This window comes from Chelonia mydas, chromosome 4, assembly GCF_015237465.2.
Source record: "Chelonia mydas isolate rCheMyd1 chromosome 4, rCheMyd1.pri.v2, whole genome shotgun sequence".
Classification (NCBI taxonomy): domain Eukaryota; kingdom Metazoa; phylum Chordata; order Testudines; family Cheloniidae; genus Chelonia; species Chelonia mydas.
Genome location: NC_057852.1, coordinates 66,505,711 through 66,530,646, shown reverse-complemented (window position 1 = coordinate 66,530,646; position 24,936 = coordinate 66,505,711). Strand labels below are relative to the sequence as shown.

At 40.5% G+C, this 24,936-nt stretch overlaps 1 protein-coding gene across 5 annotated transcripts in view; it reads right to left on the bottom strand.

Annotated features, from left to right (window-relative positions):
• Positions 1–24,936, bottom strand: part of TMA16 (translation machinery associated 16 homolog) — a 91,200-nt gene that overhangs the window by 31,582 nt on the left and 34,682 nt on the right. For all 5 annotated transcript variants that reach the window (XR_006290703.1, XM_043545933.1, XM_043545932.1 and 2 more), the window contains exons 3-5: positions 18,258–18,295; positions 17,001–17,085; positions 12,731–12,879 (exon numbers count right to left, since the gene is read on the bottom strand). Coding sequence is in view for 4 of the 5 variants with exons in the window: in XM_043545933.1 (XP_043401868.1) it covers positions 12,731–12,879; positions 17,001–17,085; positions 18,258–18,295 (272 nt within the window). In the remaining variant the exon portion in view is untranslated. The remainder of the gene's footprint in view (positions 1–12,730; positions 12,880–17,000; positions 17,086–18,257; positions 18,296–24,936) is intronic.

The window sequence follows — 24,936 nt, the reverse complement described above, 5'->3', positions numbered from 1 at the left end:
TGTATGTTACGGAATCTGAATTTCCTGTGGTTTTTTGTTGTTTTTTTTTTTAATTTTAATGTAAAGAAACATGTGGTCACAGCACACACAGCTGGAGACAAACTGATAACCTAAAGATGGGCTACGAAAGGATGTGGTGTTGCAGAGCCATTAAAATAATCAGATTTCATTTGAAACTCTGCTTGACCAGTGGAAAAACCTTTAACATTCTAGCTTGTTTCTGGATAGAACTCAAAGCTTTTCATAAGACGACTGAAGACCCTGGCAGCCTGAAAAACTCTGAGTACCAGTCAGAGAAAGCTTAAGAAAAATTTTGCTTACCTTTTGATAAAAATGTTTCATTCCAGAAAAAAAATGCCTTCTAAAATTTTACAATTCTAAAAGATGGAGTGTCTCATTCTGTGTGGCAAAAGAAATGCTCTGCTTCACTTCAGAGTCCTCTAGCCATAGGAACAGAGAATTCATAAGCACCTTACAATTAAATTACTACCCCATAATTACTTGGTCAGACTAATCACAGAATCTATTACAATATACAGTTGGATAAAATAATATTTTAATCAGAAAGTTAACCAAATACAGTTGTCGAATACATCCAAATAAAGTTGAATTTACAATTGTAAACACAGACTACAAATCTTCCGTGTTTTTGTCCATTATTTGCAATCTTGACCAATTCAATTACTGCCCTGTCCAGTATGTAAATACAAGATAATCCCATGTTTATTTGTGTTAAATAAAATCATTTCCTGAAAGACTGTGATAAAAGTCTGATTCATCTTGAATTGGAGAGAGGAGATTTGGTCAAAGATGAGATTTAAAAAATAAAATCTCAATCATTCCATATTCCCAATTAAAATGCTATTAAAATGTGTTGGTATCTACCACAGCAACAACAGACATTTTACTTTTGTAAAATATAGGAAGCAAAAATCGTTTAGATCTAGTTTAACCTTATTCTACTACTGCAATATAATCAAAAGATTTATGGGCACCTATATACCTGGAAAGCGAGTTAAGGTTTCCCAGGTTTAAAAAATGAACATCTACAGATCATCTACTGGAAGTGAAAGCACAAGGATTTATTGTTCAAAAAGAAAAGTTTTATTAATTAATAGCTATGCATCGTTAATAAGCCCATCAAAATAGTCCCTAGGCATGATACCAACACTATAGTAGTACTGTATTTTCTCACAAAAAGGATATACACTTGAGACAGACAGATGTGAGACCTGGGAACCATGAGGTGAAGTGTGCCAGACAGACATGGATTTTTGTGACAGTACATTTTAAAAATGTTTTTAGGTTCATGGCTTACTGAGATGTTTTCCTGGGGAATTCCTGAAGAGTGGTTAATGCAAGTTCTCCAACACAAGTTATACAAAAACTCAGCTTCTGAAGCTTCACCTCTTGAGGAGAGGGCCACTGACTAGTGTCACCTATTAAAGGCCCAAACTTCATAAAGAAACCCTTGAACTGTCCCAAGGTTGTTCTTGATCTGAAACCTGATACGAACTTTTGACCAAGACAGCAAACCGGGCTGAGGGGTTTGAAAGACTAGCACCTTCCAGAGCCCTATTTGGAGTTGGGGGAGACCTCTATTAAGCTTTTAGCATGCAGGTAGTTCCTTTTATTGTGTTTTATATGTTTTCTCTATAATACTTTTGCCCTAAGAATAAATGTACTTTGCTCTGTGAAGGCTGACTGGTAACTTGTGTACCCTGCTGTAGCTCCTGAAAAAAGAGCAACCTAGAGATGCTGGATCTCAGTCAGACCTGATCCCTCCACAGTCTCTCTCTCTCTCCCCCCCCCCCAAGTCTGGAGGGAGAGACATGGGTCTCCATCCAAAAGAGGTGATGGCTAAGCCTGAAACCTTAAGAGAGTTACACCTGAAACTGTGACAACAGGCCTTATGCTGTACCTTGAGGTTTACAGAGTAGTGCACCGGGGAAGGGTGGTATGTATAGTCAAGAGCCCTCCATCAGAAATGCCATGCCTTTAGCTCTCAGCTGTTCAAATATAGGGTGTGTTAGCAAAAAACACAGAACACTATATGTACTCTTGATGGTAATATTAACCAAGATGTCTAATATTCTGTCTTACTAATGGATATTAACAAGATTTTTGAAAATGGATGCCTTAAGTTTGGCTCCTAAATCCATATTTAGGCAACTTAATAAATGGCCTATTTTTAAAAAAATGCTGAGCATCCAGCAGCTCCAACTGAATTCAATGGTTGCTTAGCATTTTTAAAAAGATCAGTTATTTTGATGTCTAAATATGGATCTAAGAATAAAATTTTAGGCACCTTATTTTGAAAATCATGATATTAAGCTTCTGTTATAAATAAAGAGAACATATTTGGGGTTACGTTCAACCTAGCATCTTCCCAATCAGAATTTTTGATCCCATTGGAATCACAGATTATAACTTATATTATCTCCATCTATGCACCAACAGGATACTCAGTTCTGTACAGGACTATTAATACAGTCTCTTCCCAGACAATTTATATATTGGAAGACAAAGTGCACTGTGATATCTAGAAAAAAGAGCTACCTCAGGAATAAAAAACTGAAAACATCTAGGGAAGGTAAAAATACAACAGTAGTATTTTAACATAAGTATTAATAATGTATAGGTATTAATAAGGCCAATAAATTTTTTACACACACAAACTTATATACAAATATACACAAATACACTCCTGAATGTGTCATCTCTTGGATCGCTGATTTAAATTTTCAAGATGAGCTCCGTGACAGGTATCCATCACATAGTGAAGATTTCTCACTGGAAATCATACTTAAGTTTTTCTGTGGAGTAACCTTAATTCTGTAATCTTACGAGTGTGTAATGTAAACAAAATACGTTTATAACAAGAATCTAACACTCTCACCTCTTTTTGGCCTGGTTTAGATGCCATACAACTGATTAATTAATACCAGTTAATGTGATCTCTGAAAGGCTTTTTTCAAGATATCGGTTATACAAAAACAGACAAGGGCATATAACCTACAGTCCAATCAATTTCACACAAAAGCTATTTAAGTACAATTTTAACAGCAGCAGAATCACCACAAAGGGCAACGTTCTGCCCTCAGATATGTACAGCTCCCAACAAACTCTTCAAGGAATATCTTTTGAGCCACTGCTTTAGAATAATAAAGTGCCTACCCTTTGTAAATTAATCCACATGCCTTTACTTCATTTCCTTCAAATAATTTTTCAAAAACTGCTTAAATGAGTTCTCAAATTCTCCTTTCCCAGATTCATAGATTTTTAAGGCCAAAAAGGGCAATTATGAACATCTGGTCTGACCTCCTTCATAACACAGGCCATAGAACCTCACTCAAATTCTGCATCAAGCCCATAGTTTCTGTTTCAGCTAGCAGGGGTCCTCAAACTTCATTGCACTGTGACCCCCTTCTGACAACAAAAATTACTACCATTACTATCACGAGGGGGACTGCAGCCTGAGCCCCCCTGAGCCCTGCTGCCCAAGGCAGGGGGGGCCAAACCCCAAGCCCCTCCACCCCAGGTGCGGGAGCCAAAGCCGAAGCCTGTGCCCCACTGCCCAGGCAAGGGGCCAAAGCCCAAGGGCTTCAGCCCCGGACAGGAGATCTATAATGTGAGCCCGCTGCAGAGGGCTGAAGCTGAAGCCTGAGCCCGGCCTCGCAGACTTTGGCTTCAGCCCTGGGCAGCGGGGCTCAGGGTTCAGCTTCAGTCCCGGTCAGTGGGGCTCGGGCTTCGGATTTGGATCCAAGCTTCAGTAAGTCTAATGCTAATCTTGGTGACCCCATTAAAACGAGGTTGCGATTCACTCTGGGGTCCCAACCCACAGTTTGAGCATAAAAGCATATCTTTTAGACTGCAAGTGATGGAAAATCTACCACATCTCTAGGTAAGATACTCCCATTATCAGTTATCCTCAGTGCTAAAATGTGTAGCTTATTTCTAGTCTGGATTTGTCTAGCTTAACCTTCCAAACTTCTCAATATGCCTTTTCTGCTAGATTAGAGACCCTACTATCAGAATCTCTCTTCCACATAGGTACTAGTTGAGAATGATTAAGATACCTCTTAACCTTCTCTTGGATAAAAACTCAACAGAACTGAGCTTCTTATGTCTTTTACTATAAAGCATGTTTTCCAATCCTCAAATTATTCTTCTAGCTCTTTTTTAAACCCTTTCAATTTTTCAAACTCCTTTTTGAAGCATGGAAAGCAGAACCAGATACAGTTTTCTCACAAAGCTGGCTGGAAAATGGATATCCCCTTCCTGCAAAAAAATTCCCAAGTTTGAAAATAAAATGCCCCAAACCTGGACAAAATGTCAAAAATGTGAAATTTTTAATAGGAAAGGCTTTCAAGAAAAAAAATCTGTTTTGGGAGAACTGAAGTCCAGCACTCATAAAATTGACAAGAGCCTTCCAGCCTGGCTGCCAGAGAGGCACAGAGACAGGGCTCTAAGCCACCCACTCAGCTTCAGGGCTGGAGAGGCCATTCAACTTGCACACCTTCCCCCCAGCTTCAGGAGCATGAGAAGCAGAGATTCCAAGTGCTCATTTGGGGCAGGGGAATAAGGAAGGAAGAGAAGGGAAGGAGACAAAGTCATGGAAGCTCAGACATGGCAGCCAGCTGAGAAAGCTTTTGTCAATTTCACCGGCAAAAAGTGAAACTGACAAGGCCAGGGGGTGGGGGAGGGGATGTCAGATGGGTATCTTTCTATTTTCCCAACCAAAAAATTATTTTTTTTTCTGAAAAACTGAAAATTTTCAGTAGAATATTTCAGTTTTGCATAAAGGGAATTTTTCATCCAAAAAAAAAAAAAAAAAAAATCATTCTAATGGAAAATTTTCAACCAGTTCTACTCACCAAAGCTCTATAAAGTAGTAATACCCCCTTCTCAGCTGTTTCTTGGTATTTCCCTGCTTATGCATCCAAGACTTACATTAGTCCTCTTAGCTCAGGGGTGGGCAAACTACAGCCCGCAGGCTGCTTCCAGCTCATGAGACGTTTTTATCTGGCCCCTGAGCTCCTGCCAGGGAGCAGAGTCGGGGGCTTGCCTCACTCCAGCACTCCCGCTGGGGAGTGGGAGTCAGGGGGTTGCCCTGCTCTGCCAGGCTCTCCCCAGCCCCCGACTCACTGATGAGCACCATCTTCCTGGAAGATTCCTCCCGGCATGCAGAAGAGCCACACTGCGCAGGCGCGACTTAACCGCACTGTTTCCGGGATCAGAACCCCACCCCTACGCGGCAGCCCCACACACACAACAAAGACGTCCTGGTCTCCTATGGCCCCACTCTCGAGAACCTCGAAACTGTCCAGGGGCTGCAGCCTCCACCCGTGGCAGTGCCTGGTACGGCCGCCTTGGTGTCACTGCCAGCAGGGCCCCTAGGTGTCCCAGGTACCGCCCCTGTGCCACACCCCATGACCCTTTCACCTTGGTAACATCCCTTACAGAACCCCGCCACACCACATCCCATGAGTCCTCCCACTCCACCTTGGTAACATCCCTTACAGAACCCCGCCACACCACATCCCATGAGTCCTCCCACTCCACCTTGGTAACATCCCTTACTATGTAAACTTTTAATAAATACAACAGTGCAAACAGAACTCAAAGTACAACAGTAAGAACATTTCAAATACACCATTTTGGGTGGGACACAAAGTTACAAGTGAGTTGACACCTGCCTCTGCCTCTTCTTGTCCACACAAGTTCTGGGATAGAGTGCCATGGATCAAAATTATCAGGGGCACTGATGCCCAACAAATCCAGGCTAGAGAGCAAGCCCAGTTTTTTCACAGTGCGTGAAACCTTCTAAAGCAGCAGTTTGAAATAAGGGCAGCAGTTAAGATTTTCTTTTCCCTTTCAAAAATGAGCGCTGCAAAAAAAAAGAAAAAAGTGGACAAAGAATGTTGGGTTTTTAACAAAGACTGGAATGCAAAATATTTTTTCACAAACGTGAACTCAAAGGCTGTATGCCTGATTTGTCAGGAGAGGATCGCAGTGTTCAGGGAGTACAATTTGAATTGCCATTTTTCAACGAAATATCCTAATTATGGCAGCAATTTAACAACTGAGGAAAGGGCAAGAAAAGCTGAGAAACTCGCCACGTACTTAAAAGCTCAGCAAAATATATGTGAGACAAGCTACAGTTCAGGAAGCCACTACAAAGGCAAGTTATATTCTGGAGTTTAAATTCGCTAAACAAAATAAGCCTTTTATTAAAGGGGAGTTTTTGAAAGAATGCATGGTTCATGTTGCTGGCATGCTGTGCCTGGAATACCAAAACAAATTTGAGACCATTAGTTTGTCACAAAGAACTGTTACTCGCCGCGTAGAAGTGATTGTGAACGTTTGGCTTCTGAGCTGAACAAGAAAGCACAGGGCTTTACGTTGTTTTTGTTAGCTCTCAATGACAAGTGGGCTATTACCAAGAGGAGGAAAAATCACTTTTGTAGTGGTAATCAGGGTGGCCCATTTCAAACAGTTGACAAGAAGGTGTGAGTAACAGTAGGGGGAAATTAGCAAGGGGGAAATCAGTTTTTAGTTTTTGTAGTGACCCATTCATTCCCAGTCTTTATTCAGGCCTAATTTGATGGTGTCCAGTTTGCAAATTAATTCCAGTTCTGCAGTTTCTCATTGGAGTCTGTTTTTGAAGTTTTTTTGTTGAAGAATTGCCACTTTTAATTGCTCATTGATCTACAGTGCAATTCCACCTTGAAGAAAAAGTACAATTCAGAAAAAACTGATGAGTTTTATGCCTCCTTGAGTGAAACAAAGTTAATAAATATCCGCAAGGTGGCACAGAAAATCCTTGTTTTGTTCGGCTCCACCTGTGTGTGTGTGTGTGTGTGAACAAACATTTTCCCTGCTGAATTACAACAAATCTCACTACCAACCAGCATCTCAACTCAGTATTACGGATTTCCATAACAAGAATGACACCGGACTTTGATGCCATTGTAAAGAAGGGTGACCAGCTGTATTGTTCACATTAACCAAAGAGGGCATGGAAAGGGGTTAAGTTTAGTTTAATTATTGTAATATGTTGTTATGATGGTATATTTATAATAGTAAGTAAGGTTTTATGTTTATTTCCACTAAAATGTATCTTTATTAAATAAGAGTCTATTTGAATAACTCTGAATTGTTAATTTTGGGAGCCTTCATGGCCCGCCATACAATTTCCATACCCAGATGCGGCCCTCAGGCCAAAATGATTGCCCACCCCTGTCTTAGCTACAGCACAGCACTGGGAACCCACATTTAGTTGATTTACCATCATCCTTAAGTCCTGTTCAATATCACCGCATCCCAGGATACTGCTACCCATTTTGTATGTGACCTACATTTTTTTCCTATACGCACAACCTTGCATTTGGCTGTATTAAAAGACATGTTGCTTAAATGAGGCCACTTCACTAAGCAATCCAGATCAGCCTTTCCATTGCTGTACATGAGTCTGAGTAGCAAGTCAAACAAAGGTGACTACATAATGTTTCTGGCAAACACTCTAGTCTATTAATATTTATTTGTATTGTAGTAGCACCAAAGGGTCCCAGCTGGGGAGCTACACTTTGCTAGGCACTGTACAGACATCATAAAATGACTATCCCTGCCCGGAAGAGCTTACAATCCAAGTTTAGAGATACCTACATAATTTTAATAGTATCAGGTTCTGTAGAGGTCAGAATAGAGATTCATATAAATGAAATGTTTCTGAAAAATAAAAATCAGCTGTCTCTAATACAACTTTTTCCTCATTCTCTCAGACACACACAGATTTGCACTAAAGGTTTCTGTTAAGTCTTACGAGAATTGGAATACATTTTTCTTGAACCCATGTTCAAATCGTGTACATTTCCTCATTAAGGAGTGGAGGCAAAACTCAACAGAACAAGAGGCAGTGTTAAAAATCAAGGAGCCACAAAGTAAAAAGTTGAGAAATGACTGGTCATTAAACGAGGAGTGATCTCTTTAGACATGGACCAATTCAGCTGTACAATGGACTCTACCACAATCAGCAGCAAAAACTTCAAATGTATTGAAGAAACAGTACAGACACTAGCTATGCTATAATATTCTACCCTTATGTCTTCCATCCCAAATATTAAAAAAAAATTAACTCTTCATATCTGGATATGTTTAACTTTGAGAGCTCATTGGACCAATTTATTTTTCTAGGACACTTGGCTTCCATGTTCTGACAGAATCCATAATTAAAAGTTAGTCAGTTAACTAAACAACACAAAGTTCAGAAGAAATAACTACTGCTTGCCATTTTTAGCTGGAAACATGCACTCTCAATTCATCAGGGGGTTCCTGTCAACATCTGGGATGCCCCTTCAACAAGCTTTGGACATTAGCAATGAACACTTGAAAAATAAGTACTTTTCAGAAACACACAATGATGAAAATGACAATATGCCAGAAAAGTCAAACCTGTAGGAACCTGTTTAGTCGTACAATTAAGCATAGAGGGAAAGACAGGAACCAATGAGACACTACTAAAGAAACACAACTTCCTTAACAACCTCACTGATTATAAGACTGAAGCTTCCTTTATTATTACTGTTCCTAGAAGAATCTGTACAACATTTACTAATTTATCTGAATACTCAGTTGCCAGTGTAGCTATTTAAGAACTTCTGCATGAAATTCAGCCTGTTATTAATCAACTAGTGAAGAAATGTATAATCTTGAATTTCTATTCACACGAACATGACTTTTTATACAAAAATGGCATACCTTGGGTGACTTTTAGAACTCCAGACACTTTTATATTCCAAGGCTGCTTCAAGACAAAACGTACAACACACAAGGGAAAATTCTGACCTCAGTAACAGAGAGACATTCAAATATAAAGTCAGTTTGAAGATATTCCCTTTTATTAGAGAAGCCTCTAGTGATAATGATGAGATAGACCCATTAAAGCACAATCTCCAGCTGACTTCACATTTTTTTCCTCCCAATTCCAATTATAGTATTTAGCAGCAACAATTTTCTCTGAACAATTTTCTCTGAGTTCTAGACAGACAGAACCTTCAACAGCTGCGATAACAAACGATAAATGATTTGAGGATGCATTTAACATGTAAAGGGGCACCATCAACTTAAAAATGTCACATTTTTGCAATTTTTAAACTTACAGCAATAGTAAGTAAAACTTCTATATATGAAAACACCTTGTTTTTTTATTTTTTACAGTTTGTTTACCTTGTGCATTTGATAGAGTTGTTTGCTAGCCTATTTCACTGATTTTTCTGTTTGCCTGGAACTTTCACACAGCAACAGGAGAGAAGAACATTTTTAAAAATAAGAAAACTAATTTTTAAAACCACAGAAATTGGAAGGAGGACTTCGTATTGGTGCACAACAATTGGAAAACAAGAACAGATTTTTAAAAGAGTCATATAGATTGCTTCCCTATTTCTGCCCTAGAAGAAATGCAAAAGAGGAAGTGAGGAGAAAGAACACTGGATTCCTACTGTGCACTAAGTCACATAGCAAACAATTCAGGGGTTCATGGCGTTAAGCTATCTCATGCAGAACAGGATATGAGAAGCTCTGGAGGATTAAGTACAGCTGACAAATATTCTGAAAACCTTTCATTACTCCCATTCCCTCACCCCCACCCCATGAACATAGGAAACACTTGTTGCAAAGAAGCTAATTGGCCAAGATTTTACATTCCAAGCAGGAAACATTTTCCATTCTGTTAATGAACTTTCACATCACTATGAAAGTAGCACTGACTTTGAACTACTACTACTGCTAGACATTAAAGTTAAACTGCTAATTTGGCTCTGTCATAAATATAAAGGAAAGGGTAAACCCCTTTAAAATCCCTCCTGGCCAGGGGAAAAATCCTCTCACCTGTAAAGGGTTAAGAAGCTAAAGGTAACCTCGCTGGCACCTGACCAAAATGACCAATGAGGAGACAAGATACTTTCAAAAGCTGGGAGGAGGGAGAGAAACAAAGGGTCTGGGTCTGTCTATATGCTTTTTTTTGCCAGGGATAGACCAGGAATGGAGTCTTAGAACTTTAGTAAGTAATCTAGCTAGGTATGTGTTAGATGATGATTTCTTTAAATGGCTGAGAAAAGAATTGTGCTGAATAGAATGACTATTTCTGTCTGTGTGTCTTTTTTGTAACTTAAGGTTTTGCCTAGAGGGATTCTCTATGTTTTGAATCTAATTATTCTGTAAGGTATCTACCATCCTGATTTTACAGGGGTGATTCCTTTACTTCTATTTCTATTAAAAGTCTTCTTGTAAGAAAACTGAATGCTTTTTCATTGTTCTCAGATCCAAGGGTTTGGGTCTGTGGTCACCAATGCAAATTGGTGAGGAAGTGGGGTGCAGGGTTGGGAGGATTTTGGGGGGAAAGACGTGTCCGAACTATGTTTCCCAGTAAACCCAGTTAGAGTTTGGTGGTGGCAGTGGATATTCCAAGGACAAAGGATAAAATTAATTTGCACCTTGGGGAAGTTTTAACCTAAGCTGGTAAAAGTAAGCTTAGGAGATTTTCATGCAGGTCCCCACATCTGTACCCTAGAGTTCAGAGTGGGGGAGGAACCTTGACAGGCTCCAAAAAGGCTGTCTATTTTTAAGAAGTAATGTGTCAGGTCATTAAATTTGGTATGACTTTCTACCACATCCTCCTCAACACAGCCTGGATCTCAGTCTCCACAATTCCTTTCCCCGTCCCAATTAGCCTTGCCCCACTTGATTCCTGCTCTTGCCCATCAGCCTAGTTCCATGTACATGATTTTCAGTCATTCCAGGCCCTCTCTCAAGCATAGCTGGCATTTGCATACGACCTTTAAACAATACACTGGACCCTCGCTAGAACGCGGGATTTGGGATCCATGCGCAGTACCATGTTAACGCGGGGACTGCATTAAAATGAATTGCAATTAAAGTAATTAAATTTGGGATCCATGGCCGTGACCGCATTATATGTGAATTCGCGCTATATAGACGCACGTTCTAGTGAGGGTCCAGTGTATGTATTTCTAAAGGGATGCTATCAGTTCACTTACGCTCAAAAATTTCCATTCTTTAATGTTAATCCCATGCAGCATCCCTGACCGATACCTTTCATTGGTAATAATCATGCTGAGGTTCTCAAGACACACACGGCTCTCCTCTGAGCTCTTTTTAAGGCATCGTGAGACACTGTGATGACAAAGGGGCAACTGCTATTTTTTCCCTGGGGAAATTTAAAAGTAAAGACCAATAATCATGTCTGGCAGTCTGACTTTATATGTATTTGTGATAGCAGCCAGTGAAAACCCTGAAACATCAGATTAGAAGTTAAGATGTTGTTCTGAGCTAACTGTCTATTGGACTATAATTATTTTTGTTATAAATTACAGCATTATTGTATTCTAAATGTTAGAGTTTTGTTTCAGGGGACTTATGTTGTTAAAGGTTAAATGTTAGGGCATTTTTATAAACAAACTCTCAACCCTACTCCAAACATCCATGGGGTCAAAGATTCATCACCAGCTACACATTTGAAGGGGTCCTTCTGTGTACGTATCTCCTCAGCCTGATCAGAGTTTCTGTCTGTTGGGGCTGCACAAAGTTTTAGGTGGGCCAGAATGGAGCAAGAGACCGGTCAGAATGAAGCACCATACCTTGATGAGCCCCTACATTTTAATGAAGAAATCCAGGAAAACCCAAGAAATTTAATTAAGTCTGGAGCTGTATTAATGCCCTTTGGCTCCACTGCATCTACTGCAGGAGCTCTGCTCCACCGCAAATAAGGAGAAAGTGTAAATCCTGGTGCAGGCAGGTCCAATTGATACAGGACTATTCCTACCTCCTTAGATCAAGGGTTCTTTTTTTCTCTAAAGATCCCTGTGATTCATGGAGTGGGAAGCCTTGGGCCCTCTAAGTTTAGTAGGCTCCGAAGTCCTCCCTCTTAAGTGGAGAGCATACAGTAAGCTTATGCAACGTGAACCTTGTAGAACTTTTCCCACTGGCCCATTCCTGTGAGAGGGAACAATACATGGGGTCCTCAGTGATGTTAGGTTTCTGTGATGTTTCATGGTACAAAGGTTTCATGGCATGAGTTTGGGATGGTCACCAGTCATGAATAATGAAGCCATGAGCAAGTAATGCTGGTCATTTCAAATGAGAGCTAGTAAAACCTTTATACCAACAATCATCATCATACGTATGTCTCTAAAAATGTAATTATGCACTCTTTTAAAGAGGGGGCAACCTTTTGTTCAGGCTAAAAAAAACCCTACCTTTTTTAAAAAGAAACTGCACAGACAGGTACGGGATGCAATTCATGCTCTTTTGGGGTGGCTACATTAATATGCTTTAAAAACAGAAGTCAGACTTCATAGGAATATCACCCTCCTGTCAACTTTAGTAATCAAAATCTACATACACATATGCCTTAAAGCAACATAAAACATAAAGCAAAGTCTTTGCTCAAAGGCGATCACTGCATTCAAGGAAGTAAAATGAATTTCTAACTAGGATCTTTCTGTTTGTTTTTACATCCACCTTAAAAGAACCTGGAAATCAAGAGACGTAAAGGAAGATTTATTTCTCTAAAACAAGAAACCAGAGTATCACCTAAAGCTTTCCCTTAGGATTCAGGCCTTGTGAACGGGGGGGGGGGGGGGGGGGGGGGGGGGGGGGGAGTTGCAGCTATTGCAGTTTGCACAACAACGAAATAATAAGGCAGCCATACCTATCCCATATCCTTCATAGAGTTGTCTTTCATGCTCTATGGTCTGTTTGATTATCTCCTCCCGGGAACTGTGCTGCCTTCCTTGTCTGCCTTTAATGCTGTTATGTAACTTAATTTGCTCCAGCTCATCACTGAATCGATGTAAATATCTGAAAGACAACAAGTTTAAGCTATGAGATGTCTCGTAATATTTTAATAAAACTATACTGGTTTGGTCATTTGACAGGGAAATATTTCTTTGCCATCTGCACAACATCTAAATATGCCACCGATGCAAATCTTGAATTTCGTGTGAAAAACTATAATATTCTTCCAAAAGAGAAAATCTGTTTAGGCTGTGACCTCTAGACTCTTACCCCTCAGACTTAGCAGAGTATATAGCATGTCACCTATTGTAGCCAAGAACCTCTGGGAGAAGGAAGACTAGCGCTGTACTGGGAGAACTTCCAAACGACTACAGGATAATGATGAGAGAGCAGATTTTGCTCCTACCTGTTTGTTATTATAGGCAGCATTACCTGTTCCACCTATAGCAAAGGTCCAAGGCCAAAATGCCCTCTGTGATTTAGTCTGACCTCCTGCATAACACAGAGCATAGAACTTGCCCAAAATAATTCCTAGAGCATATCTTTTGAAAGAATATGCAACCAATTTAAAATCTGTCAGTGATGGAGAATCCACCACGACTCTTGGTAAACTGTTCTCACCATTACAAATTCATGCCTTATTTCCAGTCTGATTTTTGCCTATGTTCAATTTCCACTCATTGAATCATGTTATACTTTTTTTATTGATTAAAGAACCTATTAAATATTTGTTCCCTATGTAGATACTTACAGACTATATTCAAGTCACCCCTTAACTTTCGTTAAGCTACACAGATTGAGCTCTTTGAGTCTATCACTGTAAGGCATGTTTTCTAAACCCTTTCATTTTTCTCATGGCTCTTTGCTGAACCCTCTCCAATTTATCAACATCTTTCGTGAATTGTGGGCACCAGAACTGGACACAGTATTGCAGCAGCAGTTGCACCAGTGGCAAAACAACCTCTACCTCTACTTGAGAATCCCCTGTTATTCATCCCAGAATTGCATTAGCACTTTTAGCCACCGCCTCACACATGTTCAGCTGATTATCCTGGGAAGCAGTGACTTTCAAAAAGATTTGTGGGCTGTAGTGGATAGAGTCCCCATCCTTTAAGTGTGGCCTACATTCTTTGTTCCTAGATGTATACATTTAGCCATACTAAAAACATGTTTGATTGTGCCCAGGTCACCATGCGATCTACATCCTTCTGAGTCAGTGACCTGTCCTCTTCATTATTTATCACTCCCCCAATGTGTGTGTCATCCGCAAATTTTAACAGTGATTTTATGTTTTCTTCCAGGTTACTGATAAAAATATTAAATAGCATAGGGCCAAGAATTGATCCCTGCAGGACCCCACTAGAAATACACTGGCTTGATGATGATTGCCCATTTATAGTTACATTTTGAAACCCATCAGTTAGCCAGTTTTAAATCCATTTAATTGGCACCATGTTCATTTTATATTGTTCTAGTTTTTTAGTCAAAATGGCATGTGGTACCAGGTCAAATGCCTTGGAGAAATCTAAGTATATTATGTCAACCCTATTACTTTTATCAACCAAACTTGTATCCTCATAAAAAAAATTACAAAAATCTAGTTAGTTTGACAGGATCTATTTTCCATAAACCCATGTTGATTTCCATTAATTACATTACACTCCTTTAATTCTTTATTAGTTGAGTCCTGTATCAGCCACTCCATTGTCTTGCCAAGATCGACGTCAGGCTGACAGGCCAATAATTAGCCGGGTCATGCTGTTTACCCTTTCTAAATATTGGCACAACATTAGCTTTCTTCCAGTCTTCTGGAACTTCCTCATTGCTCTAAGACTTACTGAAAATCAACATTAATGATCCAGCAATCTTCTCAGCCACCTCTTTTAAAACTCTAGGAAGCAAGTTATTTGGACACCCTAATTTAAAAATGTCTGACTTTAGGAGCTTCTGTTTAACATCCTCCAGAGATATTAGTGGAATTAAAAGATCATTATCACCAGCATTTGATCAGACTATATCATCTGCTTTTTTCCCCAACTACAGAACAAACATATTTATTGAACAATTCTGCCTATTCTGCATTATTATTCATAATTCTACCATTTCCATCTAGTAATGGAACAATACCATTGTCAGAATTTTTTGTTCCTAATATATTTAAAAAACTCCCTAGAAGATTTCTCCTTGTGTCCTTTTGCTTCCCTCATCAATTTTCTATCATTCCTAACTTCTGGTTTATATTCATTACTATAAACTTTCCCTTTCTTCCATTTGTTATATTTTATTTTTTATAGCTGCCTTCACTTCCCCTCTAAACCAGATTGGAAGAAGTACAGCCTTCTTCCTTGATTGCCCGACACTTCCCATTATAAGACCCTATTTTCAGTTGCTTATAACTTTGCCAAACTTTAATCACTTGAGCAGAAATTTCTCAGGTCAGGTGTCTGCCTCAGGCAGAACTTTTCTGAATGTTTCAGCTAAAATGGTTTTGCCACTTCAAAGAATGAGTTTAGAGAAAACTGTTATTTTGCCTATGTTAAACATTTGTACTATAATTTCTCTGAGAAGCTCTAGTGCCTCCACGCTTTGGAGCAAGAACTTGAAATTTGGTGAGGGTAGAGGGGTTGCCCTATTTTTGCCATTCGTGTGAAACAAACAGCCAAATCTGTCTAAGATACGAGCCTATGAACAGTGCCACCCAGAGGATTCAGGGGGCCTGGGGCAAAGCAATCTCAAGGGCCCCTTCCATAAAAAATAGTTCGTTTTGCCACCCCAAGCGTCGAAGAAAAAAAAAAAAAAGAAAACCCAAGTCATGCTGCCGAAGAAAGAAGAGGACAGGACGACCCGCTGCCAAATTGCCACAGAAGACTGAAGCGGAGCGATTGAGCTGCCTCCGAAGTGCCGCCGCCGAGAAAGAGAGGGACTGAAAGACCCGCTGCCGAATTGCCACCCCTGCCCTGACTGCGGGGCCCAGGGCCTGAGGCAAATTGCCCCACTTGTTCCCCCCCCTTCGGGGCGGCCTTGCCTATGAGAAAAATCACTGTTTTTTGACGTTCAGTAAAGACTTGTTAAGAGTTTGGAAGCTAAATTCTCCAAAGACTCTGTCAGTACTCCAGCATGCTCGAGCCAGGGCTGTACTTAAGGACTATCATAATGGTTATACACAAGGGAGCCAAATTAAAGTTGCACAAGCAATCATAATTCTAGCATTTCCTAATTTCTGGGTACTTGACTTCACAACCACAACATTGTTGTTTTAATGTTTTTTTTTTAAACTTAGTGTAACCTGTCTTAAAGTAACCGCTCTGCAACCCAGAAAAAAAAAAAAATCATACGTTGCCTGCTATAAGTGGTCTTTCACTAAAATGTCAAACTAAAGTACTCTGGATACATTGAGGATATTTTAAAGTCTCATGCCATCATTATACTGTGAAGACTTTAAAACATAAGATGGCAGTAGATCCTATAGCATATACCAGTGATGGATCTGCCCCAGAGTAGCACTGGAGATGCTCCTCAATAATGCAGGTTTCATTGAACTGCATACGAAATATGCCATAAATACTGAGGGTAAAAGGAATTTACCATCATGAGATAGGCATAACCTAGCAAGAGATGTAGCTGACAAATTGCCAATGGGGGCAGCCTTTGGTACATGTAGTCTTATGTATAGTAATGATATAGTCCCCATTCAGGCCCCCACTTTTGAAACAGCTCTGGCGCTGTTCAGCTGGCCTTCCTAAAACAGAATGTGACAAAGCTAAGAAGTGGGGCTAAGTGAAGTAGAACCTGTAGATTGCACTTTCACCAAGAAATGCGACTAACACTTCATGCACTGGGGACATAAATATTTAGATTGCTGATCATGCGGTTACTGGAAAAGATATAGGCGTATCCATTTTAATTTGAGTTTGCCTTCACTACATATGCAGAGATATAATACTTGAGTGGGTAAGTCTCTCTGGATATAATCTGACCTCATCCAGTAGTTCCAGAATAATTATGATCTACTTATGCTAATGCATAATATCTTCACTATTAATAAATCAATGAGATTTCTAATAATAAATACAAAAGGGAAATATTTCGTTTATTAAAGATTCATCTTAATTTTACCAGTCAGTAAGTCAATCTTATTTCCATCAAAAAAGAGCCTTTTATATTATTGTATACCCCATTCTTACTTTTCAATTAGTTCACAGGCTTCTTTCTTTGTGTAGTCTGCTTTGCTGGGATCAAGGTGACTTTGAAACCACTGTAATTTTTCTCCTACAGGAACAAAGTGTGTGTTAATTATTATAGTAGCACTAGCATAGAACAAAGCCTATCAATGTTCCTTCAATAAATCCCATTTTTCAGGGGGTTTAAAATTCAGTCATAAAAATTTGCCTCACTATGGTACAAGTACAAGGTCTCAGTCTAGATATGAAATTAATACAAAGAATAGGTGTCATCCAATTATTTTTAATTTGGAGGAGAAGGTAGAAGTTGTTTACAGATGTTTTCCATCCTCCTTTACTAAAAGAATAAATAATAAATACATACATAAATTGTTTTAAAGTACTAGAAATCAGGAAGAAAATGTTCAATTTATTTTTCTTAAAACACAACCCAATTTTTCAGCAATCAATATACACAGTATATTTTTTTCAGATAGTACAGTGCAGAGGAATTAGATGAACATCTTAAAAATTGTTAAAAAACTTTCTGTAAGTACTGCTTGTGAAATGTTTAAAAGTACCAAAAATCACTTTCAGATCATGTTATATTAAGACATGATGGAGGGGGGGACAGAATCACCATATTGGATCAATATCAAGATAATCAAATATGTAATGGAGAAACTGTCAAAATTAGCAACTTGGAGTTGCAGTATGAGAAACTGGCCTGAGGCCTTTTCATTACCTGATCAACAGATCTGCATAATTTAAGAGTAAAGTAAATTAACAAGGTAAAACATCAAACTTTAAAACACTGTATCAAATTGTGGTCTGAAATTTACCAGCCTTCCCAGTTGCTGCCTGGCATCTCTGCCAGTTCACAAACATCTACATGAGATGATGCAAGTATAAACTTCGGAGAAGGCTACATCTAATCATCTGGATTGACAAGGCTTGGTGGTATTAATGAAATAAAGGTTTGTTCTGTAGTATGCCAAGTTGCCTACTGCTACAGTCAGCCACGTGATGAAGTCCACATGTGTTGCAAAGAAGTGAAGTCAAGAAATCCCATACTCCTCTTAGCTCTGATTTCATTTGCAGTTGCCAGGTTGAAGTGAGAACATCCATGATATTCTTACAATTATACAGTTTATTAATAGATTATAAAGACAGCCCTTACCCCAAACAGAGAACAATTCCTTTTCCCACAAAAGTCTGTAAGACCTAAGTTATAGGACAAACCTTAATTTTGATTTCAACCAAATAGCTTATGATACTCACCTACAATACTCAGACGCAAGGCTTTTTCATTCTTCAACCTAAAAGACAAAGTGCGCACTCCAGTCAACCACTTCCCAAGAGAAAAATCAATGGAAAAGCTGGGTGAAAACATGTTGTAGCACAATTCCACTTCTAAAACCTGCCAATGTCACAACTTCTGATCTCCCTTTTTATGTGAGAGCTCCACGGCAACCAGTTAATTCAGATTTTAGTAAACTATTTCCAACATTTCGCTACTGCGTTGTTTAAAGAAATGGTGGAAGGGAGGTGAAGGCAGAGTAAAAAGACCTCTTGATATTTATTGGACCCTACAATATAAACATTTTATTGTGACAAGTATATATAAATAAGTGTTTTGATATCTTCACAAAGCCAGCCAATAGCTTTTACACTAAGATTTTCTTCATCTGTTCCCGAAGAGTTTTTCTCTTTCTCACTCTTTGAATTATGGGTTATATACTGAAACCTCATCAATGCTGAAGGATGCATATATAACCTGTTGTTCAGTATTTGTTAAATGCCCCACTCTAGTGGCTGGTTTACAAAAGATTCAAGTCGCCTAGAGCTACTAGCTGAAGGAGCTGCTCAAGTACAATAGTAGAGATTCATTATTTTACCCCTGGAGAGCTCAGTCCGATCCCCAACAATGACCCACATCAGTCCTAATTTTGTTTCCAGCAAGACAGGGTAAAATATACAGAAGTGTTCTAATTATTTGTTACTTCGGCACAGAAAAAAACATTATAATAATGGCAGATTAACACAGCAATGTTAAAGCTTTATTATGTCTTTTAAAAACAGTATTACTCCGTGTGATGGAGACTCTCCAAAAGTTATACATGGGAGAAAGAGTCTGATTAAAATATACAAAATAAAGGAGCAGATCCTCAGCTGGTATAAACTTATAGTGACACTAACTTCAGTAGTGCGAATGACAATTAACAAGAGCTGAGGATCTGCCCCAAAACGCCTAGGGCATCCTCTACCTGGGATGGACACTCTTTTTGTATAGTAGAGTCTAAATCTAAATAAATTAGTTTAGCAGGGGGTAGGAGAAGTTGAAGTTATTTTTATTTCTTTAAATATTTCACAAGTAAGAGCAATTTTATAAATGCCAGCTAAAAGATGAAAATGCTTAAAGAAAAATGAGTCAATGGAATTCATCTGAGTGTAGGATTTGCAGGATGAGCAGACTTTAATTAGACAAATCTGGAATCTGATGAGCACAGAAAATGTAAAGGAAGGGAAGGAAGGATTTAATATTAAAACAAATTAAAATGTGAGTTGTACCTAATGTTTGAAATAGAGACTGCTGTAGGAAAAGAGGGAAGGAGTGCAGTGCACAGAATTGGAATCACATGGTGAGAAGCAAAGCAAAGGGGGAGGATTTTGAAGGAGGAGAGCACAGAAAAAATCTCATTCCATATGTAGGTAACAGCATGAAAAAAAGACACCAATGAAAGGAGAGGACAAAGGAAACAGCATGGGCAGATGATACAGTTTTTACAAAACAAAACTGTGTGCTTCAAATATTTTTAATAATACAAGTCAGCCCATTATTTTACATATTAGTTATAACAGAAGCTTTGCATTTTTATTTAGTCATCTTCAGTGTTTGCCATACCTTACATGACAACACATACAGACAATAGTGCATGTCTGCAAAGTGTTGCCATGGAGAAAATTGGGACGTCAGACAGACAAGCAGCCTAACTAAAAGTGTAAGCTATATAGTTTCTCCCTGCCTGTAAATGCTGCATATGAGGTACATGTTAGTTTGTAGTAGGTTACTATCCAAAAACCACTAAAAATTTTTGTTGTTTCTTTTTTTCAGGGGTGGGCAGGTGAGTGCTTGAATGCACACAGGCATTATTTATGTGTGTGCATTTATAGAAACACTTCACATTAACAGATTTTCATGAAAAAAGTTAGCATAGAACACGTTATTTACATGATTGGCACTGTACTCTGCAAGAGGAGATTGGAGTGGGTGGAGGTTAAAGCCATGTAGATCCCAAATGAGAAAATAAACTCCTGGAAGGATATCACTGTCATTTTGTGAAATCACTAACGGGGGAGGGATGAGGGGACTCCTAGAAATTAAAGTAGTATGTTCAAGTCAATAGCTTTACACAAGGAATTCTTCCAGTGAACATTAGGGCTTGTGGAAGTTGTTGCAGTGACAACAAAGGAGCTTTTATCCACAAAACTAGCAGCTTTCTCAAACTGGTCCACCATTCTGAATGCAGGACTGAGCCATGAGGAACTTCACAAGTGAGAGCTTGGGGGAATGAGAAACAGTTGCCCATCACAACAGGCTGCAGTCTGATAAAAATGCACACAAGTTAGCCACTCCAACAGTCCCCTCCTCGTGTCTTAAGGTATGTCTACGCTGCCATTAAACACCTGCAGCTGCATGTGTCAGCTGACTTGGGTTCACAGGGCTTGGGCTATCTGGGGTTGTTTAACTGCAGTGTAGACATTCGGGCTCGGGTTGCAGCCTGGGCTTTGGGACCCTACGAGGGGGGAGACTGAAAAGCAGCGGTAAAGGTGATGGCTTTTTTTTGTTTGCAATATGGGTATTAGCCGATATTATTATTAATTTGTACTATTGTCATACCTACGAGCTCTAGACATGGACCAGGACCCCATTGTGCTAAGCACTGTACAAACTCAGAACAAAAAGACAGACAGCATATGGTGGATGACGAAGAGATGAAACTGAGATTCTACTCTGAAAATTGAGACTAAACTTTGGTTCTACTCTGCAAGTTCCATGTTTGTGTCTCAGATTCCATGTCAAGAGGTTTTTTCTCTCCTATAAATTCCATCCCTGGCTCCAAAGGTTAAGCTGGGTTCTTTGATCCTACCTTAAAAATTACAGTTGAGTGGATAAATTTTCCTTCGCTTCCTGTTTCAGGCTGTTAAACAGCTGCTGTTTCCCGCCCCCACCCATACCCCACCCATACCCAACTACGTTTGCAAAGCTCTGGGTTGGGGCGAGGGATGAGGGCTATGCGGTGCAGGAAGGGGCTTGGGATTTGGGGGGGCTCAGCGCTGAGGCTGGGGATTGGGGCGCGGGCTTACCTCAAGTGGCTCCCGGTCAGCAGGGGTGCTAAAGCAGGCTTCCTGCCTGTCCTGGAAGCAGCCAGCAGCAGGTCCGGCTCCTAGGCAGAGGTGCGCAAGCAGCTCCGCGCAGCTCTCGACTGCAGGCACCACCGCCCCCAGCTCCTGTTGGCCAGTTCCCGGCCAATGGGAGTGCAGAGCCGGTGCTCAGGGCAGGGGCAGCATGAGGAGCCTCAGTCAGTCACCACCCCCACCCCCCGCCTAGGAGCCGGACCTGATGCTGGCCGCTTCAGGGCACAGTGCGGTGTCAGAACAGGTAGGGACTAGCCTGCCTTAGCTGGCCAGCACCATCGACAGGACTTTTAATGGCCCGGTCAGCAGTGCTGACCAGAGCCGCCGCGACCCAGTGCTGGGTCACAACCCACAGTTTGAAAACCACTGACCTAGGGCCATAGGGAGGGCAGTTCAGGGGACTGGGTTGCAGCCAGTGCATGGGGGACAGACTCTATTTGGGGAGGACTGGTGGCAGTCCCTGAATAGGGGATAGAGACCAAGGTACAGTCCCGAGATGAATGGGTTGAGTGCTGGGGGACTGGGTGCTGAAGGCAGTTGCTGGGAAGTAGTCCCTAGGTGGGGGAATGAGTGCATGGGGGGCCATTCCTGGGTGGGGGATTGGATTCTGGAGGTGGCAGTCCCTGGGGAAGAAGGGGGCCAGTTCTGCCCTGGACAGGGCACCCTGTCTCTGCATGGCAGGCACATGTCCCAGCCCAGTATTGAGGGGGAGGGTCTTGATGTTTGGGGGATAGTCCCAGGGGATTGGGTGATAGAGGAGCATTCTCTGGCTGGGAGGGGTGGGGGTCAGTCTGGGAAGGGGTGGGGGGCAGTCCCTGGATGGAGGGTCTGGGTGCATGAGGAGCAGTCCCTGTCTTGGGGGGGCACTCCACACCAGGCAGGGCTCCCGAGCTTTGCAGGCAGGCTCCGGGTGCTCAGCCCAGCCGTGCCGCGGGCAGCAGTTTAGAATCGAGGGTGGCAATACACCATGCCATGACATCCAAATTAATTAATTTTAAGAGTTAATGTTTTCACTCATTTTGCTCATTTAAAATGCTCTTAGGAGACATTTGCCAGTGTTGAAATGAAAGATATTGGGCTGAATCGTACTGCTAAATACTAAGCCTTTTTTGGTAGACAGTGTGTAGATGTGGCCCATGTAACACACAGAGAGCTGCATATGCAGCCCACAATGGTAAATAGGTTGAGAACCGCATGTGGCTCATGAGCCACAATTCGGCCACCCCTGCTCTACAGTGCAGACAAATACAATAATTCCCTGGCAACAGTGACATGAATAGTCGCTATCAAGCTAAAATATCTTTAGAATTGTTCAGTAGAACTGCAAAGCTGCCCAAGACCATAAAGGTCTATACAGAGAGTAAGAAAAGTATTTTTGGCAGTACATACAGGAGGCATGTTATTTTTAATAAAACATAGGGGAGAGAAGAGGGTGCACGTCATAGGTGCCGATTCTGTGGGTGCTCCAGATCTGACAAATCAGACTCCTGAAAAGGGTACAGTGATCTGTAGAGGTTGAGAACCACTGACTTCCAGCATTATTCTGGTTCCATGTCTCACTGCCTGGAGGACCCACTCACAACAGAAGGGTCCATCACTACAGAATTGGGATTCAAAGGCATTCTGCCTGCACTATAATACAGAGAGGCTCAAAGAAGACAATTTATGCAGTTCGGGAGAATCTGCACTCACTAGTGTCAGGAGACAGAAGCACTTCATAAAACTTCTCTAAGACATTTTTGTGCACTGTAGTCACTTCAGCACATCAGCCAGATAATACTTACCAGTGTTTGTTGCCTTGGGAACAAGCGTCGGCAAGTACTGTTGTCTGGTTTGTTGAATTATATTATAGTCTAATTAGGTCAGTCTATTGCTACATCTTCCTCTGCTAGCTGTAGAAGGTGTTCCTGTGCTTGGAGGGCTACAATGACCTCTCATTATTGCAATATTAAAGGTGTCAGGCAGATAAATTACTGGTTTACAGAAGCTGGCTTGTCTCCTGCATTCTGACACATGTGGCAGGGTCTCCTATATCAGGTGCAGCACAGATATGCACATGTAACCTTTAACAGGTGCCTAAGGCTTTGTTGACAGGATAAAGGTTTACTGGTAATACTATACAACCCTCCCTATTTATTCCCAATATAAAAGTGTCTTTTCTTGGCTTAGTTTAAACCTGTTCCCAAACAACAACAGCTAAACTGAAAGAAGGAGCACACATAACAAATCAGAGTGTCTATACCAGATTATACTGGTATAATCATATCAGTTTAAATTCACACCTTAATTTATACCAGGATAATTTTCCTCTGTAGACAAGCCTCAGACTGGGCAAAGTAGGTCTAAGATCATAATGCAGTCTCAATCTGATACTGATGGCAGTGGCAGTCTTGTGCATTACTTACAGTTCACTCGCTGTCATTCTACAGCATTTTTACTTTTCTAGTATTGGTTACTTTCTCCACTGCATACTTAATTGATGTTTGCAAAGCACAGTGAAATCCTTGGTTGGCAGGCATAAGAGACAAGTATAATTTTAGTTGCATCTATATACACTGCACCAGCACCTCTATTTGAAGATTTCCATTTCCAAACCGATATTATTAGTTGGGCCTTTGGTTTTACATAAACATTAATTAAGCCCTAGAACGAAGATACTTGACAATTTTTTAAAAGCATGGAACATATATTTTATCTATTTAAAAATGCTAAGACGGCTATGAAGATCCATGTGTTCCAGTCTCTAGGATTTCAACCACTTCTCATTTCACATCTGTTCTCTCTACACAGAGCTTGTACACACTACCACTTATGTCAGCATAACTTCTGTCAGTCAGAAGGGTGTGAATAAGCCACACGCACACCCCACCCTCCGAGCAATGCAAGTTACACTGACCTAAGTGCCAGTGTGGATATGCAATGTCGGTGGGAGAGCTTCTCCCGCTGACATAGCTACCGCCGCTTGTGCAGGTGCAGTGATTATACTGACAGGAGAGCTCTCTCCCAACGGCATAGAGCGCCCTCACCAGATGCACTGCAGCTGTGCTGAGGTAGTGCTTCTAGTGTAGACTAGCCCATACCGTATGCGGGCTTATGGCAGTCACTGCTACAGGGGGAAAAAACGAGAAGTACTAGGCTGAGGAGAGCTGACTGACATGAGCAAGAAAGGAAGAAGCAGACACAATAAAGAAGCACAGGCAGAAGACAGCAGCACAAATTCAGGAGATTCAGTTAAATAAACCGCAATAAGCTATTTTTAAAAAGTGGCATTTTATTGAAGTGGGAGTTTCACTTAAACCTGCACATTAGAATACTAGTTTTCAAATATTTTACAATTATGTATTTCAATTGTCTTGCTCCTAAATTAGTTTTTAAAAAACCCTAACCTACACATATACCCATTAATTCAAATCATGGTTAGAACACCATAATTCTTAAACACAAATACTGGAAAGAAAGGAAATTCATAGTCAGAATTCCACAAATATCCTTAACTCAGCCATAAAACCCTACTTCTGCGCGTGGTTCCACAAGAAGTGTG